This window comes from Trematomus bernacchii, unplaced genomic scaffold (assembly GCF_902827165.1).
Source record: "Trematomus bernacchii unplaced genomic scaffold, fTreBer1.1, whole genome shotgun sequence".
In the NCBI taxonomy this organism is placed as follows: domain Eukaryota; kingdom Metazoa; phylum Chordata; class Actinopteri; order Perciformes; family Nototheniidae; genus Trematomus; species Trematomus bernacchii.
In genome coordinates, this window is record NW_022987792.1 from 2,468,757 (window position 1) to 2,487,814 (window position 19,058).

The 19,058-nt window shown below is 43.0% G+C and overlaps 1 protein-coding gene across 1 annotated transcript in view; it reads right to left on the minus strand.

The window, feature by feature from the left end:
* Positions 1 to 19,058, minus strand: part of LOC117497751 (E3 ubiquitin-protein ligase RNF220-like) — a 52,526-nt gene that overhangs the window by 13,226 nt on the left and 20,242 nt on the right. The window contains exons 3-7 of the mRNA XM_034149762.1: positions 4,595 to 4,721; positions 3,201 to 3,243; positions 3,014 to 3,106; positions 1,439 to 1,481; positions 1,082 to 1,171 (exon numbers count right to left, since the gene is read on the minus strand). Coding sequence (XP_034005653.1) covers positions 1,082 to 1,171; positions 1,439 to 1,481; positions 3,014 to 3,106; positions 3,201 to 3,243; positions 4,595 to 4,721 — 396 coding nt within the window. The remainder of the gene's footprint in view (positions 1 to 1,081; positions 1,172 to 1,438; positions 1,482 to 3,013; positions 3,107 to 3,200; positions 3,244 to 4,594; positions 4,722 to 19,058) is intronic.

The following is a 19,058-nucleotide window of genomic DNA, read 5'->3' on the forward strand; positions in this document are numbered from 1 at the left end:
TGCTATATTTGAATAATATAGTGTAGGACCATACCTATATAAGGCATATTTATACTTTTTTTTTTTCAAAATACCAAACAGATCATGCATTTTAGCCATGCCTCATTTTGCTCAATTTGAAATTTTTTAGCTCTGTTTTTGCAAGGGCTGATTCAGTGAGAACAGCACCATCTACAGGCCTGGCATATGTACTACAGCGTCTCCAGCGCTTTCGAACGGCAATGGCCGTGGCTGTCTCCTCCTGATTGGTGGAGTTGGCCCAATAGCCGTAGCGCCACCGTCCTGACGTCAGGACAGTGTTCAAATCTGGATCAGTTTTTATCAGATCCGTTGCAGCCCCTTTTTTAGAGATTTGGGTATGGAGGAAAATAGAGAGGGTTGTGTTTTCTGACACTTGGTGAGTTCCCTGGAACACCGGGGACACATATTCATGTATACAAGACGTACAAAAGTGCATTTTGCATGATAGGTCCCCTTTAAGGCTCTGACGGTCAGGATATTGTTTACATATCCAATAGTTCATCCCCCTTTTAACTGGTTCCTTATATCAGTACTTGATCAATTATGGTACTAATTACGGTTTAATAATACTCGAGAATACATTGGCCTTCTGTCTTAGAGCTGTCAACGTTAGACAAATGTTCAATAAGCAGATTGACTCAAAAATGGTTGGTCAATTTTAAGGTAATTTTGGATGCAAAATCGGCCCATAAATGATGTTTTAAATTGCGATTGTATTGCTTTTCTCTTCCACATCACATTTAAACTTCTATCTTTGGGTTTCCGACTGACAAAACAAAACCATACATCGAAACTTTGACTGGGATGAACACATTTTTCTGACAATTTTTCAAGTAGCAAATGATGAGAATCTAAAACAAAAACTAGCTAAATTAATCGCTTAAGGCAATATTTGTCGTTGCCGTCACATCCTCTCATGACTTTTACTGCTTAGTTTGTAAATCCTGTGTGGTTTTGTAGCTGCCTGTCAGAGAGCTGAGGCTCCACAGCTGAATATATTTAACTATCGCTCCTGGTGTAAAACGTGCTGACGGACAAAGTGCTCCTCGGGGTGTCTTACCGGCTCGTATGCAGTCTAGGTGGGCTCCTGCGCTGTGGGGGCGTAATGGGGCGGATTTGACGTAGCACCTGCACCAGCAGAGGTCATCGACTGTTAACATATCAAGAGGTCAGAGGTCAAAGGTTAATAGCTCCTCTGCTCGTGTGGGCGCTAGGCCGGTGGAGATGGTGGAGATGGTGTGGGAAAAGGGGAGATATCTAACTAAAGAGTGAGGGGTGTGGGGGGGGGTGAGGGGGGGGGACAATGGAGACTAGAATGATTTAAAAGAACTCTGACTCTTTAGTTTTTCCAAATTAAAAGCCGTCTAAGAGAGGACTGAACTGAGTCAGCAGAGAAACAACATTTAGTGAGGCTTACCGTTCAGTCGGGTGTGTCTGTTGGCCCGCACACGCAGGAACGTCTGAAACACAGGAAATACCATGATGGTCATTTCATGTTTGGTTTAGAAAGAGGTGGGAGAAGTACTCAGATCATGTACTTGAGTACAAGTAGAAGTACTTAGATCTGGTACTTGAGTAAAAGTAGAAGTACTCAGGTCTTGCACTTGAGTAAAAGTAGAAGTACTCAGATCATGTACTTGAGTAAAAGTAGAAGTACTCAGATCTGGTACTTGAGTAAAAGTAGAAGTACTCAGGTCTTGCACTTGAGTAAAAGTAGAAGTACTCAGATCTTGTACTTGAGTAAAAGTAGAAGTACCAGAGTATAGGAATACTCTGTTACAGTAAAAGTCCTGCATTCAAAATGTTCCTCAAGTAAAAGTATAAAAGTATTATCATCAAAATATAGTGAAAGTAGCGACAGTAAAAGTAGTCATTGTGCAGATTGGTCCATTTCAGAATAATATATATGATATGTTTTATAATGATTGATCATGAAAGTGTTCTCAAAGCTGGTAAAGGTGCAGCTAGTTTGAATGACTTTGTATACTGCAGGGTAGCTTGTGAATTTACTCCAGGTGGAACTAAAGTCTGATTTAACACTTGATTATATTTCACATCATTCATCCACATCTGTAAAGTAACTAAAGGTATTACATACATGTAGTGGAGTAGAAGTACAAAGTAGCAAACTATACTACAAGTATCTCAAAATTGTACTTAAGTACAGTACTTGAATAAATCGACTTACTTTACACCTCTGGGTTAAAACAATCTCTTCAATTATATTTCCACTGGAATACATGAACCACATTTGACCTTTGCCTCTCTTCAAAAATCTTCTTAATTTGTATATATGTGTATTTAATTATTATTCATTTTTCCCCTTAACTCATTAAGAGTTTATAAAGTCTTTGAAAACAGTTTTCCCCTTTGAGCAATATAACTGAAGTAGACTGCACTCACTGACTCCTGAGTAACTTTGAAGCTCCGTGTTGAAAGTGAGAGCAGTGTTTGATCAACGCCAGACCATACACACACACACACACACACACACACACACACACACACACACACACACACACACACACACACACACACACACACACACACACACACACACACACACACACACACACACACACACACACACACACACACACACACACACACACATGGACACACACACACACACACACACACACACACACACACACACACATGGACACACACACACACACACACACACACACACACACACACACACACACACACACACACACACACACACACACACCCTAAAAAAATTTTTTTTATGATGCTACTGACTACTCTTTGTCCAGTGCTTATACAGAGCACTAATCAACAGTAGACATGTTTGGGGGTGTATGAACCTGACAAATAAAACCTTCTTACTCTTATTGAAGTCTTTAACAAATGCTCGTACATGTTGAGGAAATACAGGATGCATTAATCCATTTGAACTTCTAAATCTATAGAAAAACACACATTATATCCCTCATGTTTCTCTTTATAATATATGTTGTATCCTCACCTGGTATCGGTCAGAGTGGATGTCCTCAGATGTTCGAGGGGGGGAGGTGGGAGACCCTGCTTCACGTTTGATATGAAGAGAGAGGGAAAGAGACTAGACAGAAAAAGGAGAAACAACAAAAGTCAAATGAAGGATTAAATCAACTAATCTCTCTGAAAACTCACAAGCAGGATATGAAATGTCTTACCTTGGGCGTCCTCATCAGGTGGCTGTGCTGCACTGAGGTCACACTGCAGAGAGAGAGACGGTCACATGTTATAAAAAGCCCTTTCCTGTAGTGGGTTATACAGGTTTTAATGCATGTAAATAGTCTGCAGAGGCTAAAATGAAAAGTTCCCCTGCCTAAAACGCCTCCATTGGTCTCCTTTGTTTACTTCCTAAGCATAGTGATATAAATATGTAACACGCGCGCTTCTATTGGCTAGCGCTCCAACACATTGTACGTGATAGGCTAAGGGGTGGGACATCTTTAAGCTGGTTGACAGAGCCGGCCAGCTAACCAATCAGAGCAGACTGGGCTCTGGTTTCAGACAGAGGGTGAAAAGAGGTGCTACAGCACAGGCAGTATGAGAAAAATAAAGAGCTTTTTGAACATTAAAGCACGGAGACATGTCCCAGTAGAGACACTACATATAAATACTGTATGAACCTGAACATGAGCAGAGTATGGCCCCTTTAGGAATAGAAGCCACACACAAATCAGCTACACTGTGTTCCTATAAAACATACAAACTCAATATTGTCTTTTAAATGTCCCTCTGCTTTACTCTTGTCTACATTTGTGTCTGTGTATAACCTCATTTTACTCTTTCTCACTTTATGTCTAACACACACACACACACACACACACACACACACACACACACACACACACACACACACACACACACACACACACACACACACACACACACACACACACACACACACACACACACACACACACACACACACACACACACACACACACACACACACACACACACACACACACAGTGTCCCCGTGGGCCAAGTTCAATTTGAAACCATTACTGTCCACGGAGCGGTCGTTAAGCAGATTTGGAGTGTAATGTCTTTATTGGAGGAATCATTCTTCTGGTCTAAGCAGCAGGTAATGTGTGTGTGCCTCCATGTGTGTGTGTGTGTGTGTGTGTGTGTATATGTGTGTGTCGGGCTCAAAGCAGCCATTAGTGGGACATTATCCCCCCCCCCCCCCTGCTGTGTGATTGGTCGCCTGGAGGCCGGGGGCTGTGATATGAAATATGTAGGGAACAATGAGGCGGCTTGTAAACAGGTGACAGAGGAGACGGGAGAAACCACCTCGAGGGGGAAGAGGGGGGGGGCTTACAGCGACAAAATCTGTCAACGTTTAATATCACCTGAAAGGGGGACATAAATAGGGATGCAAAAGAGGAATACAATGACAAATGGGTAAATGATGAAGAGAGAAGTGGATAGGAAATTGTTTGAGGAAGGGCGTGATTAACCAGGAGGAGATTTCTGGATAAAACTCACAGGCTCAAATCAAGACAGCAGAAGGATTATGTGTAATGTGATTGAAGTGGATTCAGATGGTGATACCTGATTTGTGTGTGTGCCAGTTTGGTGAGTTCCTGCTGCATGTGCTCCTGCAGATCTGCTGGTCTGAGAACAGCCTGACACACCGGACACATCGGAGCCTGGGCGTCGTACAGAGCCTTCACTTTACCTGAGGAGAGAGAGAGGGAGTTAAAGGAGGCCTGCAGATGGAAACATTAGGGACAACACAACAAAACAATAACAACAAACAACGACAAAGACAGACAAACAGCAACAGTAGCATCCTAGTACTCATGTGTGAGCACTTATCATGTTATATTACACCCTTTCTCTTTTCTGAGATGAATGTATTTGTATGCATGGTCCTTGTTTAAATAAATACATAAAACTAATTTAACTGTCGTGTGATTTTTTCATGTTGGCTTGCTTTTTCAGAAAAATATGATCGTTGCAGCAGAGACTACAACAGTTTACCACAGAGAGGCAATGAGCAGCGTTTTCTTTATTCAAAAGGGAGCGATTCTTTCCCCTTTAGAAAGCGATTGGTATTCCTTTACCTACTTTCTTACCGAACAGTATACCTCGACGTCCAAGTTAGATAATTAGTTCCTTTGAACACTGAGCCACTTACTGTAAGTGTGTACATGGTAAAACTGCATTTAATAGCCCAGGATTTTCTTTGATCCTATCACTAAACTGTACTCTGTATTGGAAGGGTGTTTAGATCTTTCTGCACAAAACTCTTGCTCAGAAAAAGATGGAAATTACTATCAAATTGTGTATTAATTCCATTATGATTATAGGCTTTGGAATTACATATCAACTATGAATTATACATTCATCAAGCTCTGAAACGGCGACGATTATTTTCCAATGGTACCCCAGGATTTGTAATAGGCCTTTTTGTCATATTTTTGTATTATTTGGCAAGGAAAATCTTAAATCCCAAACCTACAAAGAACTAAAGAAGTAAAATAGTGCAAGTGAAACAATGGTGGAAGTAAAATGCAGAAATAAGTCAACTATATTCACACCCTTAAAGGTAGGGTAAGTTTGAGAAACCGGCTCGAGATACACTTTTTGTTATATTCCATGGAATGCTCTTAACATCCCGATAGCAATGAATATCTTAAATGCTTTGACAATAAATCCATAAAAAAATATCATCTGTGGAAGCCGTGGCGCTGTAAAAAGCACGACCAATCATCTGAGCCGGCCCGGCTAAAATAACTGGATGGCCTACCTGCCTGTCAGCCTTCCATCTGTGCACAAACTTATCTCGTGCCCTCATTGGTCATGTGCGCGTTCGTGTGTGTTGGAGGAGGGGCTCTGTAAGGAAGTGGCAGATTTTTTCCGGTTGTGTATTTTCAAATTCTAGCGATCTTGAGCCGGTTTCTCAAACTTACCTACCCCACCTTTAAGGTAAAGTGGACTCCAAACTAAAACAAAAATAAAATGTGTGCAGTAATTAACTTTTTTTTTGCATATAGCAATCAGTGTTCAGACAAATGTGTTTCCACTACAGCAACACTTAACATAATAGTATGATTTCTGCAGGTGAGCACACCCTCAGTAGACCTGTGTGTACTATTGACAGACTGTGGCAGTGAGAGTAAAACAAGGTTACACACACACTCGGGGTGTTTCTCAATCGCGAGTAAAGCTGCTGCAGAGCCACTATTTCAAGCATACTACGTCATCGAGTGCCGCCGAAGTACTGTTCCAATCTCCAGTATACTTGGAAATCTACCGAGCCCGGCGTACTCCGTTTGGAGAAATATCGAGGCTGCACATGAGTAGACTTCGCGGTCTTAAAATCCCCACAATGCTTTGCGCACGGACCAATTTCCCCAAATCTGTGACGGAAAATATAAGGCGGGGCCTCTCATATGACGCACACCTGCACACTTGCTAGCCTGTTCCACTCTTTGTTTTCCAAATGTCAGGAAGTATTCTTGACTCGCTTCTGAAGCAAGATGCTCGGCAGACATGTGCTACCAAGCAAGCGTACTCGCAATTGAGAAGCAGCCACACACACACACACACACACGATAAACACACAGACAGACTGCGATGGCCCCCTGCTGTCAGTGTGTTGACATCATAGGCTGTCAATAGGAACATTACCCATGAGGGGCCCTCGCCCCATTGGGCCCCGCTGATGGATTACAGCGATAAGCAGCCAGCTGGGAGCCGAGGAGCTCCACTATATCAAGATTTTACCTAGTAGATGAGGTGATTTACTCCTGAAAGCCATCAATCACACGCACACTGCTAGTAGGCAAGATGCACATAATTCCCCATCTCTGCACGGTCACAAAACAAATGGCACAGCTGGAACAATTTAACACTTTTAAATACACAAATGTTCCACTAAGTGAGGAGCACGGAGGACTGAGCCATTCGTTTAGGATCCTGTTTTACAAACACTGGAATAAAACTCTCCCCCAGCTGAAAGACATCCATCTTAAAACAAGAAAATATGTGTTTTGAGTAGATACAGATTTGAAAAGTGTTATAATCTGACCGTGCAGTGAGACGATTACACTTAATAGGATTTTTTTAAGCTAACTTTTGAAATAAGAATAATATATAGATTCTAGAAAAGTGACCAATGTCTTGAAGTAAGCAAAAAAAAAAGGCAGATTTGTTAATACTTTGGGAATTAATGTCATGATGTTAATGGAGCCCATGTGATTTGAAACACATTTTTTACTTTGCAAGTACAAATAATTCCTTCAAAATAAGTAACCTGGCTTAGACCAATGTGTCTCTGACAGAAATGTATCTGGAAAATACCTTTTTTTAAGATTTAAGGCTAACAAAGTAAGAACGAGGAAGGCAAATATTCTTAAAAACAGCTTCAGCATCTTACACAAGCAACTCACTTATTATATTCCAGTCATTTAATATATATTGTTTCCTGAAAGGGTTTGGTACTTGGTTGTAACAGAGTATTTTTCCGGCTTTTGGAGTAACAGAATACATGTAGAGGGATTATTAGTAACTGTTTTCTGTTACAGTACCAGACAAATATTATTTAAATGATCTGATACTACAAAATGTTGATTAAAAAGGTAATTAATTGTTATCAGAATAGACTTTTAAAGTAACCCTCCCAACCCTGCACATACACACACTCATCCATACATTGCAAACATGGCCCCTCCCACACTATTAAATCTGATGTTTGTGTGGAGCAGAGGTGAATTGTTGAGTGTGGGGGGGGGGAGAGGCTGTAGTCGGAGAGGGAAGAGGGGGGGCTCATCCAAAAAGTGGACCAATAAAACACCTGAAAATCAAATCCCAATGCTCTTATCGCGGCGCCATTCAGAGACGTTATCTGTGCAGGTAATGTGGTTATAAATTCAATTTCAGCTCCGAGATTTCATTGTTTACTGATGCCTGCATGTTCCGGGCGGCGGAGCGCAGAAAGCCCGGGAACGCTCGATGCGTGTCGGGAAAAGTCATTTAGGTTTCCGCGAGGGGATGCAAAAAAGGCGAGAGAGAAAGAGAGAGAGAGAGAAATAGAGGGGGGAGTGGGGGGGGGGGGGGGGGGGGGAGAAAGCGGGAGAACTGTCACTCTCCCAAGGACACCTGACTCCACTTTCTATTTTCCAACACATGTTTTATTTAGAGGCCATTTGGTCCTGTTTGGTGCCTCATTACGGGGTCTCATAGCTCCACTGATGTCAGGGGACGCCACTTCAGACACACATCGACGTCTAATCTCATCACGTTGCTGGTTATTTGGAGTGAACTGCAAAAACTCCTGATCTCCTCAAAATGTAGTATCCTAGATTTAGACACATGGGCATCACTTAGGGGGATCTATTTTCTGATAGAAAAACAACTTGCGGCACCTCTTTTCACCCTCTGTCTGAAACCAGAGCCCTGTCTGCTCTGATTGTCCTGCTCTGTTGTGATTGGTCAACTGCTTAGAGATGTTCACGCTCACGTTCAATGTGTTGGAGCGGTAGCCAATAGAAGCACGAGTGTTACATAATGATGTTACAGAAGTAACGTCCAATGGAGGCGTTTCAGGCAGGGGAACAATGAGATTGTAGCCTTTTACATACACCTAAACCTATATAACATAACACACTACAAGAAGCGGAAAACCTTAAAAAGCATAAAACGGCCTCTTTAATAATTTGAAATTACGAAGCATTTAATGTTGACAATTAAATCTAATGGAGTAAAAAGTAGAATATTTGCTTCAAATTGTAGAGGAGGGAAAGTACAACCTAGCAGCAGAGGCTCAGTCTGTAGGGATGGGATTGGCTTGGGAACCAAAGGGTTTCAAGTTCAAGTCCCGATTGGACCAAGTAACAACATTGTAAGTAAATGTAGTGAAGTTAAAATTACAATAATAGTTAGTTTGGGAACTGAAGGCTCACCGGTTCAAGTCCCAAACGGCCCATTTAACGAGTGTCGGGTTAAAAGAGCAATACTTGTTGGCCTGGGAACTTCAGGCTTCAGGGTTCAAGTCCCAATCAGACAAAGTCATTCTGTCGTCAAAATGATTTGTTGGTTTAGGTTCCGACAGGACGCTGGTTCAAGGCACATTTGGGCCAGGTAAATAATGTTTTGTTTTAAATGTAGCCGCCTGGGAACCGAAGGGTCTACTGTTCATGTCCAGATCGAACCAAGGAACTCATGTCCAAAAATGTAGTGGAGTAAAAATGATAATACTTGTTGATGTAGGAATATGAGAGTCGCTGGTTCAAGGCGTGATCAGAAAAAATAACTAAAAGAAGAATTAAAAGTACAATAGTCGTTGGCCTGGGAACAATTCATAAGAAGTAATTCATGTCAAACTAATTGAGTGGTGTAAAATCCAATATTGTTATAAAAACTACAATATTTGCTACCAACTAGAGGGTGGACTGGTAGCTGGTGTGTTCAGGTCCTGTTTGTGCATGTGTATGTCCGTCCTATAAGTGAAGTGATGTAAAAACAGTAGAGTTCATATCTAATTTCCCCTTAGGGATTATTCAAGTATGTCTTCAAATTGAAACCCTCAAGTAAAGTCCCTTAAATGTGTTCAGTACTTGAGTGAATGTACTTTCCAACTCTCTGTGTGCCAACATGCTTTTGCTGCAGCCTGACAGCGCTCTCATAAGTGACAGTTGTTGGTTCACGACCACCTTTTTTACACGTCTCCATCCACCCCCACATAAACCCTGTCAGTGTGAGTCAGCCTCAGCCCCTCTTCAGCCTGGGGGGTCTCAGACACACAACAGGGGGCTGTAAAAGCTGCCTGGGGGGCTTGTTAACCGCTCCCTCACTACGGCAACTGGCTGGGATGCATTGGCCGTCTCTCTGTGGACGATGTGCTGAGTTTCACTGGCTCGTCTCCTAATGGATTCCCTGTCTCTGTCTCCGATTGTTTCCCCTGTTTTCTGTCTTTGTGTCTCGCCAGTTCAGGACCTCCTCTCCTGGATGTCTAGTCTTTGTCCAGCTGCTCTGTGCACTTACTGTTCCCACTGGGGAGGATGCTTATCTTTGCTTCATTCAGGGGGTTGTTGTAATGAAACCTAATTTCACTTTTATCCCAATCTCTCGTCAAACTATTCTCCTAACCACTTTACAATGGTCAGTGGTGGAATCTACGAGTATCATGGAAAATAAATCAATTCACACTGCATAGGATGGAGTCACGGAGATCAGCATATAAACCCAAATACAATCTCTTATCTCCTCCTTGATGTCAAGAAACCCCATTAGAGCGCTATCACGAGCATCTCATGGACACACTAAAGTTCACGTTCATTCATCACACCAATGATTGATGGTTGAAATCCAGTTTCTGTTGCTCTGCATGAAGACGTGGACGTTGACTGTCCCGCCAACAGAGAGATCAGAAACCCGCTGACAAATCCTTAAAGCATCGCGCCCCCCCCGAGGGCCCGGTAATGGCCGATGCCAGCGCCCATATGACGGCTGCCAGTTCTGCTGATGCAGACGGAGCGAGATGCCTAACGTGACCTTTAGTGAATGCCACATCACATCAGGCTGGACGTCACCCGCTGACATTATGCTGGGGCATGAAAAGGCTGTTCTGCAGGGGGGGGCATGGTGACGAACGGACCCCCCCCCCCCCCCCGGGACAAACCTGTGGACGGGCTGTAATTCTGATTGACGTGAGGAGGATCGGACGTCTTTGAATGGCAGGAGGACAGAAAAGACTGGAAAGACTGAAGCGTTGACTTTAATTAAATGTATTAAAGGTCCCCTATTATACCTGTTTATCATCAATATATTATAGGTCTCAGATATATACAGAACCTGTCTCTGATTGGCTCCAAACACCAAACAGATCATTGCAGCATTACCCATAATCCCCTCTGTTTCAGCCCTGTTTCCAAAGTGCTGATTCTCTGTCTGTTACTTTAGATGAAAATAAGGAGCCCCTCCCCACGCCCCTCTGAGAGAGATTTGGTTAAAAAGAACACAATGGCGCTCTAGGAGGAGATTCTGGTGATAAGGTGGGGGGGGGGGGGGGGGGGGGGGTACCTTGGTTGGTGATTGGCTAATGGTGACACAAGCAAAGAAATCGTTATGACATCATAAAGTGGCCAAAATCTGATCAGCTCATTTTCAGACAGGTTTTTATATAAATGGATCAGGACAAAAAGAGAGAGAATCTTTGTTCCTGAAACTTTCAGAGTCTCTTTACACAGAGGGGACACATGTTGATGTAGAAGAGAGATGAAGAAGAGGGGACACATGTTGATGTAGAAGAGACATGAAGAAGAGGGGACACATGTTGATGAAGAAGAGACATGGAGAAGAGGGGACACATGTTGATGTAGAAGAGACATGGAGAAGAGGGGACACATGTTGATGTAGAAGAGACATGAAGAAGAGGGGACACATGTTGATGTAGAAGAGACATGAAGAAGAGGGGACACATGTTGATGAAGAAGAGACATGAAGAAGAGGGGACACATGTTGATGTAGAAGAGACATGAAGAAGAGGGGACACATGTTGATGTAGAAGAGACATGAAGAAGAGGGGACACATGTTGATGTAGAAGAGACATGAAGAAGAGGGGACACATGTTGATGTAGAAGAGACATGAAGAAGAGGGGACACATGTTGATGTAGAAGAGACATGAAGAAGAGGGGACACATGTTGATGTAGAAGAGACATGAAGAAGAGGGGACACATGTTGATGTAGAAGAGACATGAAGAAGAGGGGACACATGTTGATGTAGAAGAGACATGAAGAAGAGGGGACACATGTTGATGTAGAAGAGACATGAAGAAGAGGGGACACATGTTGATGTAGAAGAGACATGAAGAAGAGGATTTTGCATAACAGGTGACTTTAAGTCAACAGATTTCACATAACTGTATTATTATATATATATATATATATATATATATATATTGTATTAGTATTTCTGTTTTATGCTATTTTGTACTTTTACTCCACTACATGTATTTAATACCTTTAGTTACTTTACAGATGTGGATGAATGATGTGAAATATAATCAAGTGTTAAATCAGACTGTAGTTCCACCTGGAGTAAATTCACAAGCTACCCTGCAGTATACAAAGCCATTCAAACTAGCTGCACCTTTACCAGCTTTGAGAGCACTTTAATGATCAATCATTATAAAACATATCATATATATTATTCTGAAATGGACCAATCTGTACAATGACTACTTTTGGTATATTAAGTACACTCGTATTTTACTTTTTAACATTTTGATTGCAGGACTGTTACTTGTCACAGAGTATTCCTACACTCTGGTATTTCTACTCAAGTACAAGATGTGAGTACTTCTCCCACCTCTGAGCTGAGCATCCAGGCGAGGATGTGGCGCTTGTTGTGCTTCGTCTTGTTTTTTCCCCGGCGATAAAGTGCTGAGACAACTCACTCCAACTGGCATCATTACCCCAATCATCAAACAATTCTCTAAGCACATCAGAAATCCCTCTATAAAGTCATAACAAGCACAGACTCTATATAACCAGTAGGCATGTAGAGAATGGCGGGGGGAGCGGAGTTAACGCTTGGCGGCTGACTCTGCGCGGTGGGTTGTGTAGGCAGGTCCTTGGCACACTTTCAGAGGAGATGGAGGGCTATAAAAGCCATTGGCTCCTGCCACACCTGTACCCACCCTGTCCCGCGGCCTGCTTCCTATTTAACAGCATCACATGCAGGATATTAGTCAGGGCTTTTCGCCGTCTGTGAGGTAGAGCTAACCTCTGAAGCGGAGGGGGGAGAGGGGAAAGTATGCAGGCCGCCGTTTGTTTTTTATTGGGGAAATAATGGCCTATTGAGAGGTTGGGTATTTAATGAGCAACATAATAGGCCCTGTAGTAACACATCTGCTCTGAGCAGAGTCATTTCCTCGGCTTTCAAAGGCTGCTGCTCCTGCCTTTGAAACGGCGAGTTCAGTTGCTTTCCACTTCGAGATATCTGCTTTTTATTAATTGCAGAATTGCTACAGCGGGTAATACACAACATACACATGTGCTGCTATAGGCTCCATGTTCAGTCCTAACCACATTCAAAAACAGACGAACACTTCCTCTCCTGGCTTGACCTCAAATCTCTCTCAATCTAGTATCCTTCAAAATGTTCCCCTGCACTCCTAAATGAATTGCTGCGGAGGACAGGGGAACATCTTTGTCAGATTTTCCTGAAAGGGTCATGTACAGTAAGCCTGATGCTTCTGTCAAGAAAAGAAAACCAGATTAGGCAAAACATTGACATTTTCTTCAAAATCACTGTATTCTGCGTGTCTATTCTAAAATGAAGTTAAAAATAAACTGTGTGCAGTAGCCACATCCTTGTAAAAACATTAAATTATGCGTGCCTTATTCTAACTGTGGAGCCATAAATGACTCATCTGCAACTCAAAGCCAAATAACAAAAAATGTGTAAAATATTAGACTGAACAGCAGACTGTTTATGCTTATTAGAGATCTCACCATGCTACACCTGTGTGTCAGGAAAAGTATCCAAATGAAAGCTTTCAATTGTAATTGTCTTCAAAATCACTGGATTCTGCACTTTCAAATGTAGACAGAAATAAACAGTGTGCAGTAAGCAAATCCTGTTCAAACAATACATCCTGTGCTACTTCAATAAGGATATAAGGAGCCATTATCTGAGTCACATGACACACATTTGACTCAACTGCAAGGCAGGTTTCTCCATATCTGCTTTTTATTGATTGCAGAATTGAAACGCCGTTAATACACAACATACAGACGTGCTGCTACCGGCTGCCTGTTTATAAGCTGTTCAATCCTAACCGCATTCAAAAGACCGACAAAGACACGCTTCCTCTCCTGGCTTGACCTCAAAATCTGTCCAATCTAATTCCAGCATCCTTCAAACCCCCCCCCCCTCCCCTTACTCTGCAATCAATGGTGTTTAATGTATTAAAGACACTCACCACAACCACGGCAACCTTTGGCCCTTGCACGAATCAATGCCTCGTTAGACCTCTAATGATCATTCATTGACTAATAAGATCTGTATCAACCTCTTGTGGAACATTGATTGGCCTTTGGCCCTCTGTAGTGCTCCCGGTGTTACGTTGACACACAGACGTAAGTCCCGGGGAGTCGGAAGATGAAAAAGCTCCTGGACAGGAATCCTAAAGCTCAAATAGACTCATTGTGAAGCACCTCAGGCTGAACCCCTTTGCTGCTGCCCTGCAGATCAATGGACATCAGCTCTGACCACAGGTCCGTCTCGCCCCTCATCTTCTCCATTAGTCGCTGCGATTGTTCCATCAGGTGCGGGCGTGGCTCCGCATGTGTGTGTCCAATCATCTGGTTGATGGAGAGTGGACAGGATAGCTACGTCTCTGCGACCATATTGTCCTCCTCAGGCCCCGAGGGCAAAGATCGAAGGCTGCCTCCGCCTCGCTCCAACCAATCAATCTGGCCCTCATTGAGATGCATGGCTCAATGATCTTTGATAGGGACTTACAGATTGGAGAGAGCGAGAGAGCGAGAGGAAGTCAGAGGGGGGAGTTAGCGTTGTCCTTGGGTGTTTGCAGTAATATGAGGCTACTTACAAGCCACCTCATAAGGACATGTCTGCAGGTCCATTTGAAGAGTTCTGTTCTGCCATTTCAAAAAGGTAAAGTCTATTCATTCCTGTTTGGGGCAGAGAGTCTAAATGTCAGATCAGCTATTTTATTTGTTCAACATTGACCCTCTGAAACCAAGAACCCGTTGGCGTGTTTGAAAAGCAATAAATCACCAAAATTACAACAAATACCACAACCAGAAACACTAGGAAGACGGGAAGACCTTTTCATACGATTCTCAAATGTCCATCGGTTCCTAAAAGGGTCATGTGAGTTAAATACTATTAGGGAAGTTAAGTATATATCGAAGCTTAAAAATTGTGATGAATGAAAATCAGTGTAATCGCCGTGCCTTATTGAATTGTTTTGCCACTTTTCACTAACAACATTATGCAAAAAAAATCATTCCAATTTGGACTGAAGAGCGTTCAATGACTTTGCTGAGACCAAGCAAATTCACTGAAACTTGACTGACCTGTAGACTGTTTATCCAGAGATAAAAGGACAGAAACTGTTAGGGCTTTAGAGGCTAAATGAACACGAGATGTCTTCCCAGCATCACTTGGTTCTGTCACTGAGATCCAACCCAGGATATGTGGGGAATTATGTAAGAACAAAATTGTTTTAATGAAGTGTTCAAGAGATTTGACCCAAAATGATGGATCCATGAAGACTTACATTACCCCCACAATGTTCCAGTCTGTCCCCTTCCCTCACCCCCCCTTCTTTCCCCGTCATCTATCTGCCGTCAGCAGTTATGATCGTCCAAAAGTTGAGACGTAATCGAGCTGATACTCTGGGCAGCAAATGCCAGATCCAGACGTTGACATGTGTTTTCTGTCTGTCACAGTCAGAGCGTTGGATCAGCCTCTGCTGACGGAGGACAGGAGACGCTCACCGGTGACCTGTCACTCACTCTGAAGGCCTGTCACTCACTCTGAAGCCTTCAAACTGCTCAGAGATCAGCTCCGTCTCACTGTATCACACCGTCGGGACAACACCTCCATCAACACACTGCAGGGAATCTACTGCCAGGGAGTTTTTCTGGTGCTCCTCCTCACATTTTAAACCCATTTCAGAAATTATATATAGGTGATATGTCCAAAATGTACCATACTTAAGAGTGTGCAACCACCGACAAGTAGTGATCCAGCTGCAAACACAAGGGTGCTACTGTAGAGTTGTTTTGCAGATAACAACATGCTTGTTAACGTTTTTTTTGTTGCAGTAATGAAAAGTCAAATTGGCACAGAAACCTGCAGGTTTGTTACGTCTCAATGAGTGCCTTCCTCTAGAAATAAGTAACTCATGAACTCATGTGTGCGCCCGCTGTGAAGTACTTATATTTAATGTACCGGAATTATGGCTGCAATATTTTTCCGTGTGCAAATGTACTTGTGTGGGTTGAACCAAAACTATACGTCATTATTGTGAATGTGATAATCGCGCTGTGTGTGTGCGTGTGCGTGTGCGTGTGCGTGTGCGTGTGTGTGCGTGTGCGTGTGTGTGTGTGTGTGTGTGTGTGTGGAGCTACACAGATCACAAACCCTCATTAGAGGCTAATTGATTGGCTCTATAAATACAGATCACTATTACCAGGGCCACTGATTAACACAACTCTATACTCTCTCTTATATTATTCCATCCTCTCCTCCCTCTCTTTTTCTCATTAGTGGTTAATAGGGCTGAAATTAGGGTCTCGCTCTGTTGCCTGCGTTGAGTGTTAACTATTTCTTAACAGTCTCAGCTCAGCAGTGTGTCGCTGTGTGTTGAACTCACTGAAGAGTTTCATTAGGACTCATCAGTGATACTACAACAACAACTGGAAGAGCAATTGTAGAACCAACGATGCATTCAAATGCGCCTGGGATAGGTTAAGGGGCGGGACATCTCTAAGCGGTTGACCAATCACAACAGAGCCGGCCAGCTAACCAATCAGAGCAGACTGGGCTCTGGTTTCAGACAGAGGGTGAAAAGAGGTCACATGTCACAGTAGAGCAGTGGTTCTCAAACTTTTTCTGTCAGGCCCCCCTTTTGGAGAAAGAAAAAAAGTCGGCCCCCCCAACACAAATAGCACCAGAAGCTAACAACAACAACGATCTCCGGTACCGGTGCGCTCTCTCTCTCTCTCGCGCACGCACACAAAATGGCTCGTTCCACACACACACAGAGCCGAGCTTGAATGAAACGCAGAGACCCAGACGTACTTCTACTGCTGTAGCATATTATTTTCTAATCAATAATTTTTCAAATTATGATCTTTTTTTTTGTCATAACAATTTTTCCTCCTGGTCTCTTGCGCCCCCTGTCATGCCTCTGCGCCCATTTTCACCCAGTTCTGGCCACCGCGTTGCCTGGAGGACGCTTTTGCGGGGTCATGAGGCACTATTCCTGGGTACTTTTTTTCATTTTCACCCAAATTTCCCTGGATGAAATATATATATATTTTTTTGTTTTTAGCCCATTTTCACCCAGTTCTTATATGTCATGCCTCTGCGCCCCCCCCGGTCATGCCTCTGCGCCCCCCCGGTCATGCCTCTGCACCCCCCCTGTCATGCCTCTGCGCCCCCCCCGGTCATGCCTCTGCGCCCCCCCTGTCATGCCTCTGCACCCCCCCTGTCATGCCTCTGCGCCCCCCACTTTGAGAAACACTGCAGTAGAGGCACTAAATACCAATATAAAGCTTAAAAATAGGCACTTGTGCTTCTAATGGCTAGCTCTCCAACACATTGTTCGGGATAGGCTAAGGGGCGGGACATCTCTAAGCGGTTGACCAATCACAACAGAGCCGGCCAGCTTTAAGTCTTATAGTGGTAACAAGAATTCGATGCAATTGCTCTTCATCTCTCCCTGAAATACTTTTTGTTGCCCTGTGTTTCATATCGTTATTAATGAGATATTGTGCTCATTCATCTGTAGTGTGTGACCATTGTATTTGTGTGTCTGTGATTATCGTTGTAACAATGTTTATGGTGCCGCCTCGGCCAGATCACTCTCGATCTCAATGAGTGTATTTCAAGTATACAAACATCTCATTAATCCGACACTACAAGAACGCAGCTCTCACAACGTTAACGAAATGAAAATATAACGCCCGCATCCACGCAGTGATTTGGATGATCTCTAAAACTGAATGGGTAAATGTTTTGCACACGCTACACTCTTCAACAAAGTTTCATGTAAATCGACGCAGTGTTTTTCCGATATGCCCTTAGTCGTGAGAAACAGACTCTTAAAGTGAGCTCTTACTATATTTAATGACCATTTTCTTGTAGCTGCGTCAACAAAAGAAAACTCTGCTGTTTCCGTTTCTGGTGTTTCGTCTGGTTCGCCATCAGAGAGTGATTTTCTACATTGCACAAAGTGGCTTGAAAATTAAAAAAAAAACAGAGATCACGCCTGTGCTTTTTCAGCATCAAGAAGCTTTGCCAACTCCGACACGTTCAGGGCTCTGTTGCACGCTCTTAAACTCGCCTAAACAAACATCACACCGCGGTTTGGCAATTTTAAAACAACCAGACCCAATAAGAGAAGAGTGGGTGCTTTGAACACTTACAGGCAATGCTTCTTGGATTTAAAACATGGATTTACTGCGTTCCTACGGCTGCTATCAGGTGCACCGGCTGAAGCTCAGATGAGGTTCCCAGATGGTGGTAAAAGGTTTCATGTACAGTTACTTGTATAGTTACAGCATGTAAGGAGAAAGTCTGAACATTAGTCCTGTCAGTATGACTCCAGATCAGTTTGCTATAGAACAAGGAGTAGAAAGAAGAAAGGAAATATAGAAGGAAAAGAGAGGAATGACGGATTTTACTGCAACACCACAACCTCCGTCACTAAAGCATTTCATTTGGTTTGCTCTAAAGGAAACGCTTTTGGATTTCTCCTTCAATGCTTTTCTCTCCAAATGACCCTTTACCTTGGTCAGAGAACTCTTTAGATCAGGGGTGTCAAACTCAAATAAACAGTGGGCCAAAATAAAAAGAATGGGTACTAGTCGAGGGCCGGACTGGTTCAATGTTTATTTCAAAGCGTATTGAACTGAACTTACTGCACATATTAAACCTGGAACTAACAAAGCTTAAATTATTGCCTATTAAATAAATGAAAAATCCGTTGCATTCATTTCTTATGGCTCTATCTGCAGCTTTTCCAGAGTCATTTCTTATGATTACATTTCTCCACAGGCCAACAACAGCTTCAAGAAAACTATTTCCCTCTAAGAACAAACCAAACATGCCCTGTTGTCGTGAGAGAAAAAGTGCAGAAGGAAACATCCATGTAAACTCAGTGTGCTGCTCTGTGATGCTAGTTCAAGCCAGATACTTGGCATCTCATCTTGGGTGCAAGTTCATCAATGTTTGGGGTCAGGCTCTGAGCTGAGGAGACCCTCAGGATTGAGTGAAGGTGTGCGTGCAATATACCGGAGGGCC